This window comes from Poecilia formosa, unplaced genomic scaffold (assembly GCF_000485575.1).
Source record: "Poecilia formosa unplaced genomic scaffold, Poecilia_formosa-5.1.2 Scaffold263, whole genome shotgun sequence".
NCBI classification, from domain to species: Eukaryota; Metazoa; Chordata; class Actinopteri; order Cyprinodontiformes; family Poeciliidae; genus Poecilia; species Poecilia formosa.
Genome location: NW_006800202.1, coordinates 798,173 through 824,016, shown reverse-complemented (window position 1 = coordinate 824,016; position 25,844 = coordinate 798,173). Strand labels below are relative to the sequence as shown.

Sequence of the window (25,844 nt, the reverse complement as noted above, 5' to 3'; positions counted from 1 at the left end):
AAAAACAATTAATTAAAATTATCTTTTAGTTGTCGCATCTGTTACATATCATTGTCTTTAAATAGTTCAGTCAAAATAGACTATATTTGATTTTACACTTTCTGATGTTTGTGTTTCTCATTTAAAGGTACTGGAGCTCGGACTACGACTACTACGAATACTATGAATACTACTCATACTACCAGTACCCATACTCTACTGATTCATATGCAGTCATGTATCGATCGGGGAATTCCACAGCGAGCTGGAAGTCAGTACCAGATTATAACTGGTACACATACACCCCCCTCTGTGAGCAGGAAGCCTTCAAAGTGTCTCTTAATTAACTCTGTTGCTGTTTCCTCCTTTTTCTGCTGCAGTTCTTCCAGATCAACAGATTAGAGACAAATCAGATTTTTCTGTTTTAACATGAATCTTTAGTCTTTACTTCTGCTGCTGTTTTACTATTTATCCAGTACAGCTGATATTTTCATCTCTATACATTTACTTTAACAAAATAACCCCAAGAACTCAAGATTGTTAATTTCACTCATTATAATCTCATCTAAGTTTTTATGTTTTTTTCCCCCATATTGTAAATATGCTTCATTACGGTTTAATTATTTTTGGTTGATTTTATTTACTGATATTAGAAATTCATAATCATTTAAGTTATTGAAGTTTGTGGTTAAAAATCCTCCACCTCAAAGATCGGCTGTTCTTTACCATAATTCTGTTTGATTTAGTAAATATCAACATATTTTATCCATTTACTAAAACGACTAATCAAAAAGTCATTAAAGGTGAAGAAACTCAACAAATAAAGGATTTAATATAAGATTATCTGAAAATTAAAACATATTATATATGTTTCATTGACACATTAAATGAAAATTATTTAAAACCTTTCAGTTTATCCTACAAGTGAATTTCTTCAATGAAAGTTTTATTTTTATAGTGTTGACTTGATTTGTTGTTATCATAGTTACAGTTAGAAACATTGTTTTCATGTTTGTGGGTTTTGTAACAAGTGTAATATTTGTTTTATTCTTAAACAATATAATCTTTGGCCTGGATTGCAAAACCAAAACCAAACATGATGTTGGCAAAATTATGGATGTACATCTGCTCAGAGCAATAAACTTCAGATTCTAATGAATATTTAACACTCCAACTGGAAAACATTTGAAATATACAAAAAAAACAAAACAACTGAAACAATAAATAAAATGAACAGTGACGTCCAAAAATTGTCCCTGAAATAAAAGCTGGTTGAGACCAAAACAGCAAAATGAAACGTCTGTCATCCTGTTTTTGGTAGAAAGAAAAGAGAAAAAATAAATAAATCCTGCAGATGAAACTTATTGAGCTAATTTTTTATTTACCATACAATTTATTGATTTATTGTGTCAGGCCAATTTGTAATGGAAAGGTATTTTTGATTAATTCTTTATTCTACTTGTGTCCCTTTGCTAATGTTGGACCAGCATTTCATCTGTGGGACAATAAAGGATATATTTCTTCTTTATGTAATATTTATTTTATTTAAGACTTTAATCAAACTTTTCTGTGTTAAACTTTTACCTTTATGTTTGAAATCTGAAAAATCGGATTTAATGGGGTCTTTGATTATTTACTAAAATGTTTGTTTTTGCTTCTGTCCTGTCACTACATGACTGTAATTAGTTGATAGTTTATATTTTGCTGTTGTTTGAGCTTCATGATAATATAGTTTCGCTCCAAATAAAGTGAAATGCTGATGTCGTGTCTCAGCCTCTTCATTCATGGGTTTCAGCTTCACATGTCTGTAGATGGATCAGTGATGGTTCTCTCCTCCAGTCTGGGTCCAGATCAGAAAACTCAAACACGTTTCCTGACTGAAGTCGGGTCGGTTCCTGTCACAGACTCCAGTTTTCTTCTTTCAAACTGATGTAGCTTCAGGATTAAACTCAAAGTGAATTTATTCATGGTCTTGGATTCACAAAAGCCAGGAAGTACAGGTGAGCAGCAAAGAGAGGAACAAAGACTCAGGCAGGTACGAGAAGACGAGACAACAGACAAGGATCCGACAAGCAGCAGGAGACACAGGTGGGATTAGATACACAGGGAGGTAATCAGGGGAAACAAGAGACAGCTGGGGACAATCAAGGGGTCGGACACAACAACACAGGAAGTAAACTCACAGAAAAACACAATAATCCACATCCTCACAGATCTGTGAACCATTGTCCTGATTAATCACAACTCTGGAGTTAAAGTTGCTTTGCTGTTTTTTCTTTGGTTCCTCAGTTTCATTTCATTGATTAGATTCCTTTGCCCTCAACATAAGTTTATCATTTTCATGTCTGAACCTCAGTTCATCATAATTAACCTCCCTGACAGGATGAGGTACATAACTAACACATATTAACTCCACTCTCTCCCAGGTTTTACTAACTACAAGATGGATCTGGGACATGATCAGCAGCAGAGATGCAAACGGGACCGAGACCAAATATTTTGAACTTCAACAAATATTTCAGGACACCAAAATGCAAACATAAATAGAAAAGGGGTAAATTACTAAACCAAAACTAAGTCTTGGTGTTAATAGATTACCCATTTGTGCATCAATCAAATGCCTCAGGGCTTTGATATTTAATCCAAACTCTGCAGCTGCTGGTGGCAACTAAAGTTTTGAAATCAGGGAACATCTCTCGAATTGAAATGATCAGAAATCAACAAAACGCTGAACGATGGAGGATCCGCTCATTCTGCATCAGAAACTCTCCACAGCCTTCGTCACTCTTCAACATGCTGTCAGTTCCCAGACAGCGACATGCATTTAGTTCAGATTTCAAGTCAAATTGAGTCAGATGGGATTTTTAAAAATTATTATATAAATTATGGGAAAGTTACTTCAGAACTTATCCAGCAAATGAGATTTCTCTTCCTGAAAACTTGTTTGTGAAATTTAGTAAATTTTTTTATTTTGTCGTCTCCATCAACCTTTTCTAATGCGATACAACAACATGTGCATAAAAATGATTGATGGAAACATGGATTATGAGAGAGTTTTATCCCCAAGTGCATCATAAACCTGGCGGGCTGCAAGGCTTTACTTGCCCCCTTCCTATCCCTGCCAGGCTAAGCATTGTTTGTTTTTGTTTTTTAAATAATTTAAAAAAATGTACTTTTTAATATTTTCATTATTTTTTTTTTTATTATTATCCTGACAGTGAGTGTCTCTTCTGCAGTCATCATTTCCCTGACAGGGTGGACTGAGCAGAGTTTGCTCATCTAGCAGCAGAAATGCTCAGTGCAGCAGATTTAGCTCATCATGCAGGGCCGGTCCAAGGTTCAATGAGGCCTTGAGGAGAATTTGATTTAGGGGCCCCTCTTGCTGCTAAGGACATCAGCAGCACTAACAGCATTTCAACATGGATGTAGTTAAATCTGGGACAGATCTGATGCCTGGTTTAGTTGGCTGAGCAGTTAAATGTAATTGTACTTTAATAAGATGAATTTATGAACAAACAGCTAAAACTCAAAGATTAAACTCACAGCATCAGATTATTGCTATAGCAAAAATCTATGATAAAAATCTAACTATAAGGATTGTTTCCTGAACTTTCCAGCTCCTTAAAATATTAAATTTAAATGTTGATTTAAAATATTTTAATTTATCCATGACTGAACCATCAAATCAAATGTAACTTCATTGATAGTTAATTTTTGCCTTGGACCGGTTGTGTGACAGCTGACCCTACTGTCACACAGACCTGAATGGTAATCATTTTGTTTGCTTATCCTTTACATTAATTTAGACATTAATTAGTGAATAGTTTAGATTTTTATTAAAAATTATTTTCATTAGTCTGACCTTTTAGTTAACTATTTGCAGTGCACACATTTAGTTAACTTTATTTGTCAGTTCTTTATATTTTTGTTAAAAGCAACAAATTAATTTATTTGTTTTGAGTTACCAGTTTCCTTTGGAGCTGCTGGAGGGTCACAGAAGAGCTCCAGCTAATTGACATCCATATATGGCTGGCAAAACCTCCTCAGCGGGCCGTTCCATTTGTTTGCCAGGGGATGGGGAAATTTGGTTTTCTTTAATTTAATTTGACCATTTCTTTAATGTTTCTTCTATTTGGTAGTTTCAGTCTAATGTTTGTTTAATTTAAAGATTTGGTATTGTATTTGTTTAAGTTTTTGTATGTTTAATTACCCCTTGTGTGTCAGCAGTGGTCTGATCAGCCACTATTTAAGTTCCCCTCATGTCTTGTTTGTTAGGTCAGTTTTGTGCTTGAGTTCTTTGTGTTACCACCTGAGTTGTAGTTTGTTATGTTGACCTCAGTTTTGGGCCCAATTCTTCATTATTTGATTATTTTTGAACTTTTTTCTAATAAATTAAGATTATTTTTTCAATTCCATTCAGCGTCTCTCTGACTGGTTAATGTGAGAACCCTCACAGGTTGTAAATGTGATCAGCATTTTATCGTGTTTTTAGATCCACTAACAAACTGATGAATTAATTTGGATTGTGCAAATAATTGATATTTATTTTAGTTGTATTCCTTTTATTTGTTGTTTTTAAGACATTATAGTTGTGGGTTTAAGTGTCATCAGTGTCTTCCACTTACATAATTACCCAGTAATATTTCATGTTTCCTGTCAACTTAACATCTTTAAAACAAAACCCCAGTGCCCCGCCTCCGTGCCCCAAACCTCTGGGCTCAGCCGGTTTTCTGGGGAAAACCCTGATGATCAGATGTTCCACAAGGTTTGTTTGGAGAGACAGTTTCTGTTCTCATATCTGATCTGATTTTGATCCTGATAGGCAGTAAATGTTGCCGTCCTCTCCTGATAAGCACATCAGCCCCAGCTGCAGCCTTTAATGAATCCTGGATAAGAGATAACACTGTGGTCGTCCTTTCATGAAACTTTCCCCAGAGCAGTGCAAAGGATGTCGTGACAAAACTTCCCAGGTTCAGAGATGCAGGTTTGATAACAGACATGGCTGCCAGCTGTTACTTTATTTTCTCATTTTCACTCACAGGTTCCAGGATAATGAAATATCTGCTGGTTACTTTTATTAAACTGAATTTTGTCAAGAGACTGGATGAAAAATAACCAGTGGACAAACTGCAGTATTTACCTTGTTTACCAGTCCCATAAAAACAGTTTGTGAATAAGTTTTGGGTCAGTCTGTCATTTCCCTGTTGGTGGTTTCTATGACAACCACAAACAGAAACGGGCCTGTTTGCTGCTGTCCTTAGAAATATAATTAGGAACATTTTTCCAAAGAAAGCATCAACCAGATTCTGTAACATCTTTAAACCTTTTTGTCTTTTTGTTCTGTTGCTTCTGATTTGAAGTTGAAGGATTTACAGAAACGTTTCTGGACCTGAAAACAGAAACAAACTGGGAGATATTTTAATGATGAAGAACCAACAAGGAAAAGGTTTTAAAATGAGGGAGAAATTTAGTGAAAATGTCACAAACACAATTTAACAAAAAGGTATTAGATAAACAAAGGATTAGTATTAACTGGATTAGTTCATGATGAGACATTGATAGATTATTTCCAAATTGTTTTTATTAAAGTCTAGAGGAAAGCAGTGTATATGTGGGTAATTATATCCTGATGCAGCCAGAATTATTATGGTCTTTTTTTACTTTAATAACTGTAAGAATTAAAGATAAATATTAATATTTCAACAGATGTTTCACCATATATTTATCTTTTAGGTTTTAATCTAACTAACTCGCTCAAATAATTTATTATTTTTAGTCAGGAACAAAAATAAATGAACTAAACATGAAAATGAGACCGAACAGAGCCGGCTCTGATTTATAACTTGAAGTATTGGATCCTAATGTACCAAGCAAGTCTGGATATCTGCTAAGGAATAATTAAGCTATGATGTAAACAGAAATCACTCTGCATTCTGTTGGTGTTTGGGTTCCTGAATTTCTGTCGTCTGTTACAAAACTATGTCCAGTTATTTTAGTCACAGGTCTGGTTTTCCTCAGTTTCATTGGCCAAAAATAAATAATAAAAAAAACATCAGTAAATAAATAATATTATTCATCCAAGTGAGAAGAGTCTCTACAGACCTGAGTGGCTTTATTATGCATTATATCATTTCTGTGTTTATGCTAATAATCCCATTGACCTGACTGTTTAATCAACTGCAGAGTAAAACTATTTCCTGCTCACAAATTGACAACAGGAAGAATATTATTGGCTCTCTCTTACTCTAGACCAGTGGTTCCCAAACTTTTTCTTCTGCGCCCCTCCCAGTGGTTTCCAAACATTTTCTGCACCCCCCACTATGGATTACAAATGGCTGTCTGGTTGAAACGACGCGTGTGAATGAATATACGTAGCTGAAAATAGACACCAACATCGGTAGCCACAAGGTACTTGTTAAGCTTAAGGTTCTGTATTGATATTAGCTAGTCATCCTTTAGCTAACATTAGCTAGTCATCCTTTAGCTAACATTACCTGCATCCAACAGCTTCACTCAACTCAGTCGGTTAGTTTGGAGGGAAAAACTGTGAAAAGTTCTCTGCGTTTTGCTGGTTTGCTGCCGTGATTCTAACACAAACCTACGTAGCTCCGCCCAGCAGCAGCAGGTCTCCTTCACAGGTGGAAACCCAGCGCGAGCGTCGTAGCGCTCATGTTGCGTTTAAAGGCGGCTCGGAAAAACAGGTTACGACATGTTAACAACGGATTAAACAGTTTTAACTGCTGATAAAAGTGACAGAGGACACAAATATGGGAAGTGTGGAAGCCTCTAGAGTCTACTGTATCAAATTGACATAGGAATAACAGAGAGTTGGCCATTCTAAGGTAAAAACCCAGCCATAGTGTTCATGTTTTTTTTGTTTTTTTTCATCCAGAAGGCTTCCCGCGCCCCCCCTGCAATGACACGGCGCCCCCCCTAGGGGGCGCGCCCCACAGTTTGGGAACCTCTGCTCTAGACTCTCAAAATAATTTACCCTTTTAATGTAGTTTTTTATAAAGATTCTCATATATTGTAACACTGAAAAATGTAATCCAACTTTTAAAAACACATTATACGTTACAAGTGTTCAAGTTAAGTTTATCCAAGTAAATATATGAAGTTTATTAAGTTGTCACGTTGAACAAATGTAAATAAATTAAGATGGACAAACTTAACTCGATTACATGTGATAAATTAACTCATTTTGTAAGTTGGAGCTCAATTCTTTAATTTAAAGGAAATGAAATACATCCTAGTGTTAAAATGATTATTAAAGCACATTGGATAGAAAGTGGTGTTGTCTCCCTCTGGTGGCTGAAGCAGGTACTATGAAGGGAGTGAATCATGAGTGACGTGGCATCAACAGGTTAGAGGAGATTTATTTTAACTTAAAGGCTCTACGGCTTCTCTGGCATCAGGTGCAGATAATTTAATCACATTTCAGGTGGTAAGCCTGTTCTGTTTATTTGTTTTTGTTTCTTCATAGTTTCATGGACAAGCTGTTGTTCTGTATGGAGAGCCATTTCAGCCAAAATTAAATCTCCATAGTTCTGTAGGTAACAATGCAACATTTTATAAATGTCGTTTTCCATGTGGTTTATTTGAGAAATAAATTATTGTTGTAACATTAAATGTTTGTCGGTGTGGTGCACAGCCTTTGGATCCTGACCAAGCAAAAAGGTAAGTGGGTCCAAGGATGGATGTGTTGGGCAAAGGCGCCATCTACTGGAGATATAAGTCACAACAGAAAAAAAATGCTTCATTTACTTGATTAGTTTCTATTCAACAAAACTTTTATTTTAAAAATGTAGCATTATTAGAACCCAGGTGACAATCGGCTGTATGACGTATCAGTTAAATTTTAGCTCCTGTGGAAACTGATGAGGTTTCTGAGCCTCATCAGTTTCCACATTTACACAACATAAATATGGAGGCTTTCACACGAGCCTGTTTAGTCTGTTTTAACCCAACTCGTCTGTTTTATATCCAACTCCAGTCACAGCGAACTGTCACGTGTTCGAATCAATATGTGAACGCCAAGCGGACTGGCGATCCGCTCCAAAAGCAGGAAGTAGACTTAAATGTGGAAGAGGAAACTTTTTTCCATCTGGTCAAATACAACCAAAGCAATTGTGTGAGTCTAGCGCCACCTGGAGAAATGATTGATGTCTTTTACAAAAGATTAAGAGAAATCCTCTAAATCTGACTCTACTCCGTTTTTGTTTTCGTTTCGTGAAGAAGGAAGGTGCGTTAAGTATTTCTTCAGAGGTTTTCATGTTGTTTCCTTCAGTGGTTCTGTGGCGACAAGGAGGGAAACAGCAGCAGCTGAAAATTTGTCAAATGTTGCAATAAAGTTCTTCAGTCAAACCGAGTGAACCCGACTATCAGGTGGGAAAACCACCTAAAAGTCCAGGCATATTTAGGTTGAAAGTTTTTACCAAAACGCTCCTGGCTGAAAGAAATGTTTGCTTTTTGGAGAAGCTCAGCCTGGATGGAGTCTGATGGAGCTTTATGCCCAACAAACTGCATTTTCAGTGTTAGGGCGAGGAATGCTGTTTTATTTTTTAAATATTGTAATTAAAATAAATAAGATGAGAATAATATAAAACCACATTTTTGCAGGTCTAGGAATAATAGATCAAGTTATTAAATCAGTAAAACTGGAAAGAAGATATTAATTTTAGCGTTAATAAAAGTAATGCTTGTTGCCTTGTTTGTTTGGTTACTTGGTTTATGAAACATGTCATGAAGTTTTATTTTATTTCTTAATGATGTTTGTGTTTCTCATTTGGAGGACAGATAAACTCAATATTTAATTTAATTGGTTTATATGCAGAGACAGAATCGTGTTTTTGCATCACAGAGCTGGAAACAAGAAACTCCTGTAAGCTGGAGTTTTCATCCAAACAGCCTTTTAATCCACAACTTAAACTGCCTTTTAATCCACAACTTAAACTGCCTTTTAATCCACAACTTAAACTGCCTTTTAATCCACAACTTAAACTGCCTTTTAATCCAGAACGTTCCTGTTTTCCATCCCTTCATGCTGGAACAGCTTCTCCACAACATATCATCATTCAGATGTTTGTTTCAGTTTTCATATATTTGGTCTATTTAGTCAGATTTTGTTTTTTCTTAGTCAAACTGTTTCTATTTGTATTCTGTGATTGTAGTGGGTTAAATTATGGCTTTTTCACACTACCAGTGTCAGTAAATATTTTGTTCCTACTGTGTTTGTATGCAGTATTTAATGAATAAATGAAGATTTAAGACACAATGAGGGCTTTTCACAGCAAAGCTGCAGTGAAACTTTTATTTCTCACTGAAATACTGGAGAAAAACAAGAACTTGTTGTTTGTGTATTAAGCTGAATTATAATGTTTATAGATGGAAATGATCCCTTTGATAAACTCAGATACTTTAGTATTTAATTTGTTTTCCAGTCCATGTAAATCCTCTGTGAACAACTTCTGATTCAGTTTCTGTTTTTCTTGTTCCTGGTTTCCAAACAGAAAGTCGTCTGTTTGGATTTAAATGGAAGAGGAAACTTTTTTCCTATGAAGCACCAACCAGGTGTTTACATATGTCAGGTTATTAAAGCAGCAGCTCCTGCTTCTCTGCTCATGTCCTCATCAGCTTGAACGAATACAAGCGTCCGTCATTATGCAATTAAACTGGATAAACATGTAAGAATTTGTATTATTATTAAAAGCCGAACATTAGAATTTATTTTATGATAAGTACATTTGCAAAAGGAGCATTAGCTGCCTTTCCATTGGCCACATTTGCACAATTTCTAAAATAAATTAACTTAAAGAAAACACACCAATTAAAAAAAAAAGTTGTTTGACTACAAATTTGGTGATTATTTTTTGGCCATATTGAAATTAATTTATGGAAACACATTTTTGCACCAGACGTCGCCGCTAACGCAAAACACAAAGAAAACAACAGGAAGTGGTTGGAAGATGATGACACTGAATGGTTTTTAATAATTCATCATGTGAACAAACTTATTCACATGTGATTTTAACTGTTTCTTATTGAATGGAAACAATGCAATTGTGTTTTTCTGACATTATTGACAAACGTTTGCACACATTTGTACTGGAAACGCAGCCAATGTGTGTCCTTACTGTTATTTAGGAGCATTAAAGCAGAACCACAGGACGAAAATCCTTATAAAACTAATGATGATCCACTGATGAAGCTAAAAACACTTTAAGTTTTTAATGGCATGGAGAAAGGAAAGTCTTACAGTAACATCCATCCATTTTCTACACCATTGTCCCTCTGTGGGGTCCGGAGGGCTGCTGGTGCCTCTAAGGTTCTGGGTGAGAGGCCGGGTCACCCTGGACAGGTCTTACAGCAACATCACTACTAATTTGACTGGCTCACAAACATCTAATATCAAACCTATTTATATTTGGACTCATGCAAAATACTCTATTTAACAAACAAATCCAACTTAAAACAAAACAAATCTTGTTTTTTTACAGCCTGCAGGCAGAATCTGCATGGATAACTCGTGTGTATCAGTGTGTTTGTTCTCTCTGAGTGGAGAAAAACTGATAAATTAGAGATCATGAAGCTGTAAAGTGTTGCTCTGGACTACAAAGATTACCTTCCTGTTCTGCCTTATTCACCTACTGAGCACAGATAATGCAGATAAAGCTGAAGAATATCAGGACATGAAGGTGAAAAATGTATAAATACAAAATAAATATAATCTAGTCTTCCATCTAAACAAATAAGAACTGAAGATGATATTAATGTTTTTCCATTTAACTGATTTATTTGGGGTTAATGCAAATCATCAGATGTATTTTAATAAACAAATTCAAATTTAAACTAGTCAGGCAGCAAACAGACCAGCTGTGAGTTCAGGCTGCAGAAGAGAGGAGACGATCTGCATCGAGTTTCTGCAGGATCTTTTAATCTTCTTTAAATTAGTAGTTTCTCATTTTCTCTGCGTTTTTCCAGCCATGGATGCAAACAAGAGCACTGAAGCCATTTATGAAAACGCACAGGAGCTGGAAGAAGGTAAGACTCCAGGACAGCACTTCATCTGAACTTCACTAAAGAAAGATGAATAAATTATTTAACACAAAAACTCTTCATCATCCATACTCTGGACTTTCTTTAGAGTTTGTGGCCAAACATGATCGTCTTGGGTAAATCCTGCTCATCCTGTGGAGTTTAATAAAATAATTTGTTGCAAAAGAAAACAAATATTTTTGTACCAAATGTATCTCCATAAAAATCTGGTGTCCTGTGATCAGGACCTGAAGAAAAGTAAAAATAAAACTCCAACTCAGTGAACTGTCTGAGCTCAGTGAAGACATAACATGTGAGATTTTAGTAGGACAAAGAGTTTAAAGTGTAAGTGGAACAAAAAACACATTAATAATAATTTTCTCCTTTTAATCAGGGAAGAAAGAAAAAGCGAGCTGCTCCTTCCAGCTGCTGTCGTTGGGGATTCTTTCCGTCCTGCTGCTGGCGAGCATCGCCGTCATCGCCTGGAGTGAGTCGGTTTCTCTTCATTATGAATTTTAATTAAACACTTTCAAACCAATTAAGCATTTTGTGAGAATCCATTAAATATCTGTGATTTTTAACTTTGCTTCCCTCTTCTCATTTTCATTAACAGTAGTTAGAACGAATATTATTACAAATCATTTTTTATCAAACTGACTTGTTTTTAAATGTAGGATAATTACATTGGAAAGAAAAAAAATACCAGAATAAAGTATTACCATAAAACTATAATATTACCAGAATAAAGTTGTAATATTATGATTTTATTCTCATAATTTTTTTTTGAGTAATTTCTTGGATGACTACTTTTTACTTTTATTTGAGTGAAGTAATGTTGCAGCAGTGCTGCTCTTTTTTTTTTTGGCTGCTCTACCCGCCTCTGGCGGTGGTGACATCCTCAACAGGAAGAGGGGGCCCTGAGTCAAATTCTGCCCGGGGCCCCTGACATCTTGAGACCGACCCTGGTGTCTCATGTTGTTTCCTTTCGTTAAAGTCAGCATCGACATGATGAGCCATAAGGAAAAGCTGGACAACCTGAAGAGAGACAACAAGCGTCTGAATATTAAAAAGAGTCTTCTGGAAAACGTGACGGAGCAGCTGATCGGGGAGCGGGACGACCTGAAGAGGGCGCTGCAGGTCATCCTGATGCACGACAACTTCCCAGTGAACCAGTTCTGCCCAGACAAAAGTGAGTTTTCCACCAGAATGGAAATTTAGCTAAAATAAATGACAAATTCAATCATTTAGGATCTGCATGTGGGATTGGAAACAATGAAAATAAGCAGAGGAATCATTTAAATGCAAGTTTCACTTTTTGACTTGAATTAGTTTAATACATTAAAATATTGTAATTTACTGAGATGCTCATGTAAAATTCAGGTAAAAAGTTTTGCATCAATATTAAATATTGAAACATAAAATAATTGTTCATGTTCTGTAAGAGAGACAAAACAAAACATTCATGAACTTTTAAGAACTTAGATGTCTCATAACCTAACAGCTTTTAACATTTTCTGATCAGAATTTATTGGCTGATTATTGATTTATTTGACTATCTGGATGAATGTGTCTAGATTTATAATCAGTAATATTTTTCTAAATAAGACATTAACAGCGTTATAGCTGCTGACCAAACAAGATGCAGTTGTGGCGAATGCTAAAATTTAGTTTTTGAAAATAATTGTTCTAAAGATGTTTTACCATAAAATAGTTTCAGGTGGTTTTATTTAATAAAATCACGACTAATTAAAGCGTTTGTAGGTGACAATCAAGTATTTCACTAAATTTCTAGCCAAAAAAATCTTGGTGTATGCTAAGCTAACAGTCACAGGCAGTTTGTATGAGTCTTAGTAACTAAACACCAGATATCAATATCCTGATTAAGGATTTCTGTTTATGTTTTATTATCAGTTTATCAAATAAAACATTATTTTACCTTTTTTTTCCTTCTCGCTCGACGTCCTGAAATGGCGGCTGCTGGAGTTTGTTGTGTGAAAAAAGCAGCCCAAATTTTAACAACCTGCCCAAAAAGCCACTTGTTTCCAGTCACACCTGCTCAACAGCAACTGGGCGGAAAACTGTCCAATCTGGCAACCCAGCCTGTGGGAAGTTACAGAACTCCAGAGAAGTGACAGGATTGGTCAATCGTTTACCACGTTCTTGTTAAAATTAAAATTCAGAAATACTTCATTGATCCCAACAGGAAATTAAATGTTGTTTGTAGAAAATGACACAAGATGTGTTGATGGAAAAGAAAATGTGTCAAAAAACAACATATTGTTTTAACAGTGAATGTTTTGTCTTGTGGCTGCAGAGTGTCTGCCGTGCCAGAAGAGTTGGGAGAGTTTACTGGAAAAGTTTGACCAGTTTTATGACCAAAATTCAGGCCAGAATCCTGGGAAAGGAGCCCGACTGTACTGTCAAAACACGTCCGCAGACCTGGTGGTCGTTGATGACGTCAAAGAACAGGTGAGCTTCCAGGACTCAGCTTTTCAGGCTGGCATTGAAAATGAAAACTTATGGGATGTTTTTATTTTCCAGAGTCCTGCCAGTAATCATGAGATGAATTTCTGTTCGATGGGCCAAACGGACAACAACTGGCTCTGGATCGATGGGCGAAATGAGAGTCTTGGGTGAGAAATGTTTCTAAAACATAAACAAATATAGAGACTGTTTCATAATTAGAGGTTTTGTTCTTTAGCCAGATTATAGTCTGGATTTTGTACATGGCCACTGCTGACAGAAAGAAAAAAAAGACACTGCAGCTAGCATAGCCTGTTGTGAATGCTAAAGCTAGTCAGCATGGCCTCCAATGATGGTAGATAAACAGTCTTCCTGTGAAGGTAAGTTGTTTATTTACCATTAGCACATTTAGCAGCAGGTGCATAAGATTGATTGACAGCGCTAAGACCTTCCTTCTTGCTCTGATTGGTTGTTTTTGATCAGGAGCAATGCATTTCATCCAACAGAAAGAGCAGCACAGAGGGAAGGTTGAGGAGATCAATCTTTTCATTGATTATCTGTCTCATATTACACTGGGACAGTTTTAACAAGTCTGTAAAAAAACTGTTTTTTTAAATAAACGTTACATCCTGCAGCTTTAAGGTTCTGATGTCGGTCTAATGAAAGAAATGGTGGAATAATGTTGATCTGAAACAGGAAATGTTTAATCTGATTTAATGAAAACAAAAAGTTTCTGTCTCTGTTTATTCAATGTCTGAGTTCAGATTTAAATATGAATGATCACAGAACCAGTTAAAAATAAATGAGCTTCTTTGTGATAACGGCCTTTGGTTTCTGTCTGTAAGGTTCTGGATGACCGGAGTGGTTTGGTTTTCTGGTCCGTACGCCACGGTGATAACATGGTGGACATCCTCAGCGACGTTATTCACTCCAACGTCTCTGTTTGGAAACGGCTTCAGCTGTTAGACTGAAACTCAGCAGAAGCTTCACATGATGCCTGCATGCAGAAATATAACTTTATTTTAATTACAGAAGTACTTTACCTCATGTCTGAGTTAGTTTTCATCTTGATTCATGTTTTAATATTTTAAAAAAGTATCTCTAGAATCATATATTCTGATGTTAATAATAATCTAAAATAATCAGAGATAAATCACATCTTCTTTTCTGTACACATTAAAATATATGATGTTTGACATTATTTTCATTTTGAAAGTTCTGCCATTAGTTTTTCTTTTCACTCTTTATTTAGTGTGACTTCTGTCTCTAACTCATTATTTATTGCTTTTATTTTCCATCAACCAGGTAATTGATTATAAATAGAGTTTCAGACAAACTTGATCAATACTTTAATGTTTTCTGCTCCTGCTTCAGACATTAGTTAATAAGAAATAAAGCTAATCTCTCTATCTGTATATTCTGTAATAAACATTGATGATTTGTGTTTTATGTGTTGCCATGGTGATTTTTCATGGTTAATTTCTTTTGATAATAATAAAGTCCGTTTTCCCTTGAACGCCAAACAATAACAAAGTTTCTTCTGTTCTGCTTCCTGTTTATCATGATGACATTTCAGAAACAAGAGGAACAGGAAGCTCTGAGCTGCTCTTCACAAACAATAAACACAAACTTTTGCTGCAGCTTCAAATCATCCCGTCCAGAGTCTGTTTGTTTTAATCATGTCTGTAGAAATGTCTTCAGCTGATATTTATGCAAATGTGACGAAACTCAGAAAAGGTAAGAAACTCCTGGTTCAAAAAGACGTGAAACTAAAATTCATGACCTGCTTTAGTTAAGGACGAGGAATGTTACATTATTATTCCGATAATTCTTTATTTTTTTGTTTAGTTCAGTTTGTAGATGTTTTATTTGTAAATATGAACTATTTTTAAATCAATCTAAATTCAAGATGTTCAGGAAAAAGATTAAACTATCTCAGCTCCTAGAATATTCAGCTTTTTTCATTTTTGCATTTGCATTAACACATAGCTTTTAAGTATTACATTGTGTATAAAATCTTAAAGGAATTTTGTTCCTTAATTTCTTTCATTTCTGAAAGTTTTTCTGCCCTCAACTTCCAGTGAAAGTTGTGGACAATTCTTCTGATCTGATTTATGAAAATTACCAGAAACCCCAAAAAGGTAAGAAGTTATTTGAAAAATAAAGAATATTTTATTATATTTTTTAAGAAATGAACTTAAATTTGTTTACTTGATGGTTTCTTTACTTGCTATAGTTTCCAAATGACCTGGAATATGTTAGCATTTAGTTAAAGGATAAAAACACCTTCAGTTAATTAATTCTGTTAAATCAGGGATTGTTGTAAAAGATAATGAAATAATATATAAATAATGTATAAAACTATTGTATTTAAGTATTCTGTTCAAGAGCAGTAGTTTAATTTTACTGTTTCTGTTTCACTGTTTCATTATTTCATGACAGATAGATGAAATTTATTGATATTCATTAAAAAGGAAATGTGATTAAAACCACTCATAAATAAGTTTGTTCACGTGAAAAATCATTAAAAAAACATGCAGCGCCATTATCCTCCAACCATTTCCTGTTGTCTTCTTCATCATTTCCATCAGTAGTAACTTCCTGCTGTTAATCACGACTCGAGACTCCATTGTAGTTTTGTGAAAACACAAATTTAGATAAAGCTGAAAATCCACATCATCCTAGCACAACATAGTTGTGCGTTTGAAATTGATGTGTTTCCATTAAGTTGAATTATTTTCGTGATTCCAATTTGTACAATTTTATTGTCAATGGAAAGACGTCTGGAAAGAACAGTAAACAAAGACCAGGAATTCCAGAATAATGTCTTAGATTACTTAAAATGAATTCTGTTTTTCAAATAAACAGAAAATAAAGCTTCAGTTTAATTTTCACTGATTTTTTTAAAACTATATTTATATGCTAACGCTACAATATGCTTCCATGTTTATTAATTTTTTTTTATGCCATACGGGACAGTCAGAGGTATTTATTTCATTTAAACATGTTTACTGTTTCAATTGCTCAAAAATGTGATTATATGTTTTTCATGATGTAATTCTTTTATTCATTAAGAGGAGAAACTAAACGCTGTTGGACCTCCAGAACCTGCCACTAATGTTTCATGTAAGTCATAAAATCCTGACAAACTTTACATCCTGATCAGTAAATCAATCATCCTGATCAGTAAATCAATCATCCTGATCAGTAAATCAATCAAATATTTTAGAGAAAGAATAATTAATACTTATACGCATTTTATTATTTTAAGTATTTTGTACAACTTTACCACATTTACTGTTATTATTAAGCATCAACCTCCAACAAAAACGTCTAATTTTAGTTGTTTTTAGGACATTGATTGAAAGTTTATAGACTAATAGCTGCTATTTTTGCAAATATGTTTCTATTGTTCATGGGGTTTTTTTCCGCTCTAAATTTTTTTGATAAAAGAGCAAAAATGGATAAATCAAATACATCATGAAATATGTATAAATAATGCTAATAGTTTCATTTATTTTTCTTTTTACAGCCAAAATATTTCCAGTAACTGACCGTCTCTCTCTCTGTAGACGGAAAAGCTGCTAAATCCTCTGGTTGTTTTCTGCTGTGGTCGCTGACTCTCTGCCTCCTCCTGGTGGCCAGCATCGGTATCATCATCTGGTGTAAATTTTGCTCACTTAATTCAGATTATTTCAGATTATTTGTTGATTCTGATGATTCAGAGACCTCAGCCGTGGATCGGGTCTAGTTAAAGTAAATCCATCCCGCCTTTAACATCCAATCATTCATTTCAATCTACCTATCCTGTCTTCTTGAAAAGGACATATTATGCAAAAATTCACATTTTGAGTTTTTTTTTAATGTTTTTCTCCTGTTTTGCTCATTTCAACAGCTTCTTTTCACAGAACATTGATTGCATGAAAAATAAATGTTTTTTTAGTTAAAGTAGATGCAACCTGTACCAGTCTGACTGTCTTTCTTTTGTAGTCGGTGTAGAGCTAGTGAAACGGCAGGAAGAGCTCAGAGAACAGGTGGGGAAGGTGAGACGCCTGGAAAACCGAACAGAAGAACTAAAGGAGGAAAGAGGAAACTTTGAGAACCAGACGAAGCAGCTGAGCCTGGAGAAAATCCTGCTGCAGGACAAAGTGCAGCAGCTCAGCAGACTGAAGGAAGCCATCTTGGCTTCAGAAAACTTCCCAGTAAAAGATTTCTGCCCTGATAAACGTCAGTATCTATTATAGATCTTTATATCTAATATTACTTCATTATCACAAATAACTTCAATGGTTCCTGTAAGTTAAACATTTAGAACCTCTGATGTTTTGTTCCTAAACGGTGCTTCAGGGTCTAAAATAGAAAAAAGACACATTTCGTTAAAAAAAAAAAAAAACTTTTGAAACTGAAAAATTTAAATATTTTCTCTGGCAAATTCCTGGGATTAAACACAAAATTTCAGATTTTTTTCTAGGACATTTTCGATCTTCAAACTCAGGAATTTCCAAGTTCTTTGTAGAAAATTCCTGAAATTCATCTTAAAATTTTGGAGTTTCTTTCCAGCAAATTATCTATTTTTGAATCTCAGAAATTGTCACCATTTTTCTAAAAAATTCCTGAGATTAAACTCAAAATGTCAGGGTTTTTTTTTTTGGTAGAAATTTGCTCCTTTTAAAAGCAGAGTTGTGTGTTTTTCTCCATGACTCCAGAGTGCCAGCCGTGCCAGACCAACTGGGTCCAGTTCCAGGGGAAGTGCTACCTGTTTTATGAGGCTTATTGTGAGACGTGGAGCAAAGCCCAGGAGTTCTGCCGCAGTAAAGCTGCTGATCTGGTTCTTGTTGATAATCTCCAGGAACAGGTGAGCTCCACACCTTAAAGCTGCAGCATGTAGCTTTTATTAAAAAAAAAAGATTTTTTATAAGTTTATTAAAACAGTTTAATCTGTGAAAAGATGATCTCCACCATCTCTTACCTGAGTTGCTATTGCCATTTTAAGAAAAGAATGTCTCCCGACCAAAAACAACCAATCAGAACCAGCTGGCGGGTCTTAGTGCTGTCAATCACTTCATGAATGTGCTGCTAAATGTGCTAATTTTGGAGAAACAACTTACCTTTACAGGAAAACAGTTTATCTGCTGTCATTGGTGGCTATGCCAGCTAGCCTTAGCATGCAGGGCATTCTCTGCTACCAGGAAGAAGAGTACGCAAGAGTGATTGGCAGTGTTAAGACCCGCCTCCTGGCTCTGATTGGTTGGTTAGCGCTGGGAGAAGAGAGAGGAGCTCAATCTGTCTCATAGCAAACTGTCACAACATGGCAGTTTCAACAAATATGTAAAAATATTTTTATAAAAGTTTCATGCTGCAGCTTTAGCACTTTAGCATGAGGAAAAAATGAGTGAAATAACTTTTTATTATCTGATTCTTTATGAACTTTCAGGAGTTCCTCAAAAATCACCTGACGTCTTACAGCAGCTGCTGGTCGTCCTGCCAGTTCTACAGCGCAGGTTCAAAACCTTTCGGGTAAGAAATCCTTTTACTTTTGGTGTTTTATTTGCTTTTTAATTGTTAGAAACAGCTGAGAACAGGTTAATACTTAATGTTTTTACAAAATGACCACAAATCACACATTGTTTTTCACCAGTTCCCCATTTTTGTGGGTAACATTACCCTACACAAAATATACATAAATTATGTATCATGTGAGACTCTGATGGTGTTTTATTTTGTCTGTGAGTTTCATGTGTGTGTTTCTGTTGAAAATTGTGTGTTTGTGTTTGCAGCTACTGGACAGATCGGGGACTGATGACGTTTCAGGGGAATCTGATCCACAGCTGGAACACAGCAGGATATTCTGACATAAACAAATTTATATGTGAGGGGGAAGTCATGGTGTGGCCGAAATAATCACCACTGATTCTTCCTCTTTACGTTCAAACAGCTTGTAATTCAGAAATGTTTGCTTGGAGATGTAGATGGAAGTAAATCTGGTTATTTTACCAGACAGAAACAAAATGAAGGAAAACTTTAAATCCAGTGAAAATATCTGATTCTAAAACAAAATTCTTGCTCAAATTGTCTTTATTTCATTATGGGATGTGCAGTTTCCAGGCCAGAAAGCAGAAAACAGTGTAATGTTATCTTGAACTGATCAATAAATGAAGAATATATTAGGACTGAAGTGTTGAGAATACTTTTACTGCTTGGCAATATACCCTTTAATTCATTTACTTTTAAGTCTCAGATTACTGTGTTTGTGGAACCTGGAGGATTTCATTTGCAGAGTTCAATAAATACCAAGAACATTTGGATGTTTTTATTCATTAAAGATAAATATAACCTGAATCACTCAGCAGAGTACGAAAAACTAGATCTCAAAAGTTTTGCAGAATGGAAAAGTCTATCATTTGCATTATGATCGATGACATCATAAGAGGTACTGATGGTTAAAGGAGTAGTGTTGTGTGTTTTCCAGGCACATGGTGTAATTTTATAGCATAATCAAGTAACTATGCTCCCTTCAGCTGTTATAAAAATGTCGTATACATGAAATATGTGTTATTTTTTTTTTACTTCCTTGAAATTGGGCCTCTGTCTCTTTAAAACCTCCTACTCTTTCTGAAGCTCCGCCTACAGGAAGTCATCCCAACATGGCCCCTCTGTTAGCCTTTTATCCATGTTTTTACCAGCGTTGCTCTGATAAGTAGCTCCTATAATGAGGTCAGCAGCTCCACCAGGTGTTTACTAATTGCTGCTGGCTAGTCTGAAGGAGCTGAGTGGGGGAGGAGCTGCGTCACAAAGGCGGGGCTAGGTCCACCCAGGCGTTTTCACAGCTGAATGGTTGCCATGGAGACTAAATGGTTTATCAAACATGAATGAAAGAATCAAAGCAAAACTCAAATAAAATTATAACACGATGGAAAGCTGAAAAAATGCTGATATTCATCAACTGATATTAGTGAATAATTTGGTGTTGGACCCAATGAGGGTGTGATTTATTCTGTCTGGTGATCATTTTCAGGGGATTAATAAACAACTAGAGCATCAAACAGCGGGTCAGGATCCTCTCTACGGGTCTCCAGCAGGTTCTGGTCAAAGATGTTTGATAAACAAATCATTTTATTCTCCCTCCAAACATTAAATGAACCTTTTCTGTGTTTTTCATGTGAATAAAAAGAGAAAAACATTAAGAAGTTCTGAAAATAAACCTGTCCAGTTTCCTCATGTGATGTTATTATAATAGAGTGAAAGTGGAAGATTATTAACTAAAACAAGGGTCACCAACTCCTGTCCTCGAGGCGGGTGGAGAGGATGGTATACCATCCTGTAACTTTTAGATGCGTCTCTGCTCAAACACACCTGGATCAAATAAACTGCTCGTTTCCAGCCTGTTGCAGAGAGGAATGAATGCTGGTGAGGGATTCAGACATTTTTGAGCAGAGGTGAATCTAAAAGTTACAGGATGGTCCTGGAGGACTGGAGTTGGTGACCCCTGAACTAAAATAACAATAATTGGAAAAATGATGACAAGTTACCACTCAAAACCAGATATTTACATACACAGAAAAAAAAGCACAAATAAATGTTTTTTTTCACTGTCTGAACAAAAATCAGAACAAACTTTTATTGTTTCAGTTAAGTTAGAATTACAAAAATAATTTCTATTTGCTAGAAAACATAAAGAGAATTGTTATTATTTTTACTTTTAATAGTTTACACTCATTTGGTCAGTATGCTAAATAAACACACTGACCAAAAGTATAAAGTCAGATATAAAGTTAGATCAACACCATGACTTGGTTGAACTTTTTGTGTTTTCTTCATTGAGTTTTTCCAATAGTTTGCTGGAGTTTTGGTTCCTGACTGAACTTTAACTGGTTTTACAACAAAGCTTCAGTGATTTATCATGCTTTCTATAATATCACAAAATACTGTGAAGTGTAATAGATTTTTATTTAACATGATTGCTTACTGTCCCAAATTATCTCTATAAACTTTTATATTTTCCATCCTCCTACATTTTGAGGGGAATTTTGTTTTATTTTCCTCAAATACAAGACAATAAAAGTAATATTTTATAAACAAATCAACCTTTTTACTGAGAACTTTAGTTTCCCTCTTTGCATTTGTGACAATGGCATTAAATCTGTGAACTACCTCCTCCGGGAGGCTTTGGAGACGTGAAGAGGAAGAAAAAACTTCTGGTTTTTCTAGAAGATCACGATTTGGTTTTGGTTTTAACAAATACGTTAAAAAAACATATATTTGTAAAAGTTACATACTGCCTCTTTAATGTGCTTTACATACTTTTATTTTTAATATATTGGTATTGTGATTCTTAGAGTTATGATAAATTTTCACCATTGGACTTTTTGGTGTAATAAAGAGGAAAAAGTGGTGATAATAATATATTTTTAGTCAGAAAGTATAGTATTTTTAGAACAGAAAATACTAATAAAAAATACTGGTGACCAACACACCAAATTTATTTGAACACATTAATCATTCAGTTTTTACATAAAAAAACAGAAAGAAAGTAAGAATACAGTTGTGATTTTCTATTGTCCCCAGTAGCATCGTGTGCTATGAGGAAGAGGAACTTTCTGTTTGTTCGCCTGGAAACAGAAAAGTGATGAATTGATAATTTTCTGCTTTAAAAGCGTCTGCAGCAGCTTTTGTTTCCCAGATGTTAATGACGGCAGTGGAACTATCAAGTTATGATAATCCCGTCTTCAACTCTGCAAAAGGTAAGAAACTGTTGAAAAACATTTATCCAGGTTTATTTGTTGCAAAAAGGGAAAATGTAATTATTATAATGCAGCTCGGTAATCTAATACAAACAGAAACTTATTAAATTATAGTATTATAACATTAACATGTATTTTATTGAGTCATAATTGAGGATAAACATGAAACTGTTATTAAAGTTAGATATATGAACAATGTGTTTTAAAGATTTTCATTATTTAATTTGGAAACCAGTAATTAATTTTTCTGTTTATTTTTTGCCTCCACTTTCAGGGGAAAACATGGACGATATTTATCAAAACTCCAGCATAATTAAAAGAGGTGAGAGAAACTACACATGAAAACAGAAAAAAGTTTGTAAAGGATGAGTAAGAAATAAAATCTTTTTGACTTTTAGGTAATTATTAGTTTCTAACTGCTTTTTAAATTATGACAGCAGTGCAAAAGAAAAGTTTGACGAAAATATTAAGGAAAGCAGTGAGTGGATGAATTAAAATAAAATATCTCCATTTAGATTAAACAAATATTAAAAAATAAAACAAACATCAAGATAGTTTCTTAAAAATTCCTTTAAAAAAATCAAATTTACAGAAAGTGCAAATTCAAATTGTGGAATAATAGAAAGAACATTATGAATATTGATTCCAGTAAAACCAGTTTTATGTTTGACAACAAGTTCAAGGTTACAACGTCTAACTGCTTATTGCAATAAAGCCTCTAACAGGTTAAATATGTGAATATCTGAAGAATCAATAAATATGAAAATAATCCAACAGGTTTCACATCTGATTTCATGGAGATTTTTTTTTTCAAATATAGAAAAAAAGGTTTAGTGAGAGTGATGGTCTGAGTTATCAATCAATCAAGTTTATTTGTATAACACATTTCAGCAACAAGGCAGTTCAAAGTGCTTTACATCATAAAAATGCACAATCAAACAATTGAAACATGACATTTTGTCTGGTGCCGTCGTTACACATCAGAATGTTTGTCAATGTTTAACTCATGATGTTGCAAAGTAAAAATAAAAAGGTCAGTTTTAAGTCTGGATTCAAAGGATCTCAGTGTTTCAGCTGTTTTGCAGTTTGTTCCAGATCTGTGGTGCATAGAAGCTGAATGCTGCTTCTCCATGCTTGGTTCTAGTTATGGGGATGCAGAGCAGAACCAGAACCAAACATGCTAAAAGTTCTCATGTTACTTTTGAGGAAAAACAGTTTTAAAGTTTTGCAGCAATAAACTTGAAATAGTTTCTGTTTCTAAAACAAAAGTGGACTGAAAAGAGATGATGACTGATGGTTATTTTAGAATATATTAAAAACTTTAAATAAAAATAAAAGTCTTAAGGATTTTATCCTGATTGTCACTTTCATTCCTTTATTGTAAACAAATATATAAATTAAGCAAATTTATTTCCACTGTTTATTCAGGAGAAAAGCAGATCGGAAAATTAAGCTCTGAAGAAACAACTAAAATCATCCAAAGTGAGTTTATTTCCTGTTTTTTATCCCAATAGAAACTTTTTTTTTCATTAAAATGCTGAAATAGTTACATTTAGTACATTTTAAAAGATCATTTTAATATAAAAGTGCAGAGTTTAATATAAAAGTGCAGAGTTTTATTCTAAGCTTTTCCTGTGTTACAAGAAAAAACCTGCATCAAAGTTTTTTACAATTGGCTTTCCATAAAATTACAGGAAAATATCTGTGGCCTTTTTAAACCACTCTAAAGGAAATCCTGCAACACACAAAAACACAGACAGTTTATTTTTTACTATGTTGTTTGGTGGGCTGCACAGTTGGTAGAGTTGTTGCCTTGCAGCAAGAAGGTTCTGGGTTCGATTCCCGGCCCAGGGTCTTTCTGCATGGAGTTTTCATGTTCTCCCTGTGCATGGAGGGTTCTCTCTGGATACTCTGGCTTCCTCCAACAGTCCACAAAACATGACTGTCAGTTTAATTAGCCTCTCCAAATTCTCCCTAGGTGTGAATGATTGTGTGTCTTGTCTGTCTCTGTTGCTCTGCGACAGACTGGCGACCTGTCCAAATGATCCCACCTCTCACCCAGAATGTTAGAGGCACCAGCAACCCTGCTGACCCCACCAGGGACATACAGAAAATGGATGGATGGATATTTATCATTGTTAGAAACTATGAGAATGCACAGTCAACCATTTAAGATTTTTAGTTTTTTATGTTAAATGTTATAAACACCCATTGATATTCTATTGAAGACATCTGTGTTTATTCTGTAACAGGCCGTAATAGACGATGTTCTTCTTTCCGCCTTCTGCTGGTTTCCGTGGGGATACTTTCTGTCCTGCTGCTGACCAGCATCGGGATCATCTGCTGGGGTTAGTCTGTCTTTTTTCCTTTCACTGAACTTTCATCAGGTGACTTTAGTCCATCCAATCAAAAGATTTAGATTCAGAGCATCTGCTCTCTCTGATGCACCATTTTGGCCTCCAGCACCCAATGATCCCATGTGCAGAAGTACAGCAGCGACTCCTAATGTAATTAGGCCTTTGCAGTGAAAACCACTTTAAATAACTTTTTGGAAGTTGGCCTCATTTGGTATAAAACACAAACAGTTTTCATTGGAGGCCATGGCAGCGTGGCGGCGTGGCAGCGTGGCGGCGTGGCAGCGTGGCGGCGTGTCAGCGTGGCGGCGTGGCAGTGGCAAAGTCAAAGGTCACGCCGGTTTCATATGTTTAGCTCTAAATTCCACATATTTGCACCGCAGAGCTGCACCAACCTCCCTGTGATTGATCCTTGTCCAACCCCCAACAGGAATCCAGTCCAATATTTGGTGGTCGTGGCTTAATTTCTCCACAGCGCCCCCTAGAAATCCTTAAAAAAAATCAGCGCCATACTTTGGCTGAGAATTATGTAGCTTGGTACACGTGTATCTTCATAGGACCTACAAAAACACGTCATGGAGCCATGGTCCAAACCCAACAGGATGTCGGCCATTTTGGATCAAAGGTGCCATTTTGTTTCTTACACATGTTGTACCTGAACAAAATTCTCCTACAGCTTTTGACGTACAGACTTCAGAATCACTCAGCACAGTCTTGAGGCACTTAGGGTCAAAAGTTATCAAAAGCTTTTGGCTGCATCAAAGCATGTGGGCGTGGCCAGGCCTCAACTCTGACCATGAAACATCAAGTTTCAATAACTTCCACAGATAAACTCCCAGCTGCCTGAAACCTTATGTCAGTCACAACTGACCAGCACTGATCACACAGACATGATCAATGTTAATGTGATCATGTGATAATGTGACTTTCTCTTTCAAACAAGAAGTCACCTGTTTTCCTGCTGTTTCTCTTCCTTTTACTCTACAGTTCATGAAGATTCTAACATGTGTTTAATGACAACATTAAACATTAGGTGTTTAATGTTTAAGCATTAAATTGAGGCTAAGTTGTTCTCTGAACATCGGCTGGTGGCTGAACCATGTGGGCGTGGCCGAATAGCGAATTTCAATCCCTCGCCTTTAGAATACGGCTGGATCTAAATCACACATAGATAATCTGATTTGCACCAAACTGGATATGAATGACCTTTGTTAACCTCTAAAGGTGCCAATAGGATTATCTTGGGATGTGACTCCAGTGCGCCCCCTAGGTT

The 25,844-nt window shown here is 35.3% G+C and overlaps 1 protein-coding gene and 1 long non-coding RNA gene across 2 annotated transcripts; both read left to right on the top strand.

Moving 5' to 3' along the window:
* The first annotated feature begins 13,322 nt into the window (after window positions 1-13,322).
* On the top strand, window positions 13,323-14,523 carry LOC107838481 (uncharacterized). Its single transcript, XR_001664550.1, has 3 exons — window positions 13,323-13,482; window positions 13,555-13,646; window positions 14,322-14,523. It is a non-coding gene; the product is annotated as an uncharacterized LOC107838481 (long non-coding RNA).
* Window positions 14,524-15,100: 577 nt separating this feature from the next.
* LOC103150823 (C-type lectin domain family 12 member B-like) lies at window positions 15,101-19,583 on the top strand. Its single transcript, XM_007570572.1, has 8 exons — window positions 15,101-15,213; window positions 15,558-15,617; window positions 16,552-16,602; window positions 17,049-17,141; window positions 17,467-17,703; window positions 18,183-18,331; window positions 18,911-18,993; window positions 19,254-19,583. Exons 1-8 carry the CDS (start codon window positions 15,156-15,158, stop codon window positions 19,375-19,377), a joined length of 855 nt encoding a protein of 284 aa, XP_007570634.1. The 5' UTR covers window positions 15,101-15,155; the 3' UTR covers window positions 19,378-19,583.
* Window positions 19,584-25,844: the final 6,261 nt, after the last annotated feature.

Bases quoted from the DNA above. Each gene is read 5' to 3' on its own strand.
- LOC103150823 (XM_007570572.1), top strand. From the start codon at position 15,156: ATGTCTGTAGAAATGTCTTCAGCTGATATTTATGCAAATGTGACGAAA. The intron at 16,603-17,048 runs GTAAGTCATAAA...CTCTCTCTGTAG, and splicing joins ACCTGCCACTAATGTTTCAT to ACGGAAAAGCTGCTAAATCC. The intron at 18,332-18,910 runs GTGAGCTCCACA...ATGAACTTTCAG, and splicing joins TTGATAATCTCCAGGAACAG to GAGTTCCTCAAAAATCACCT.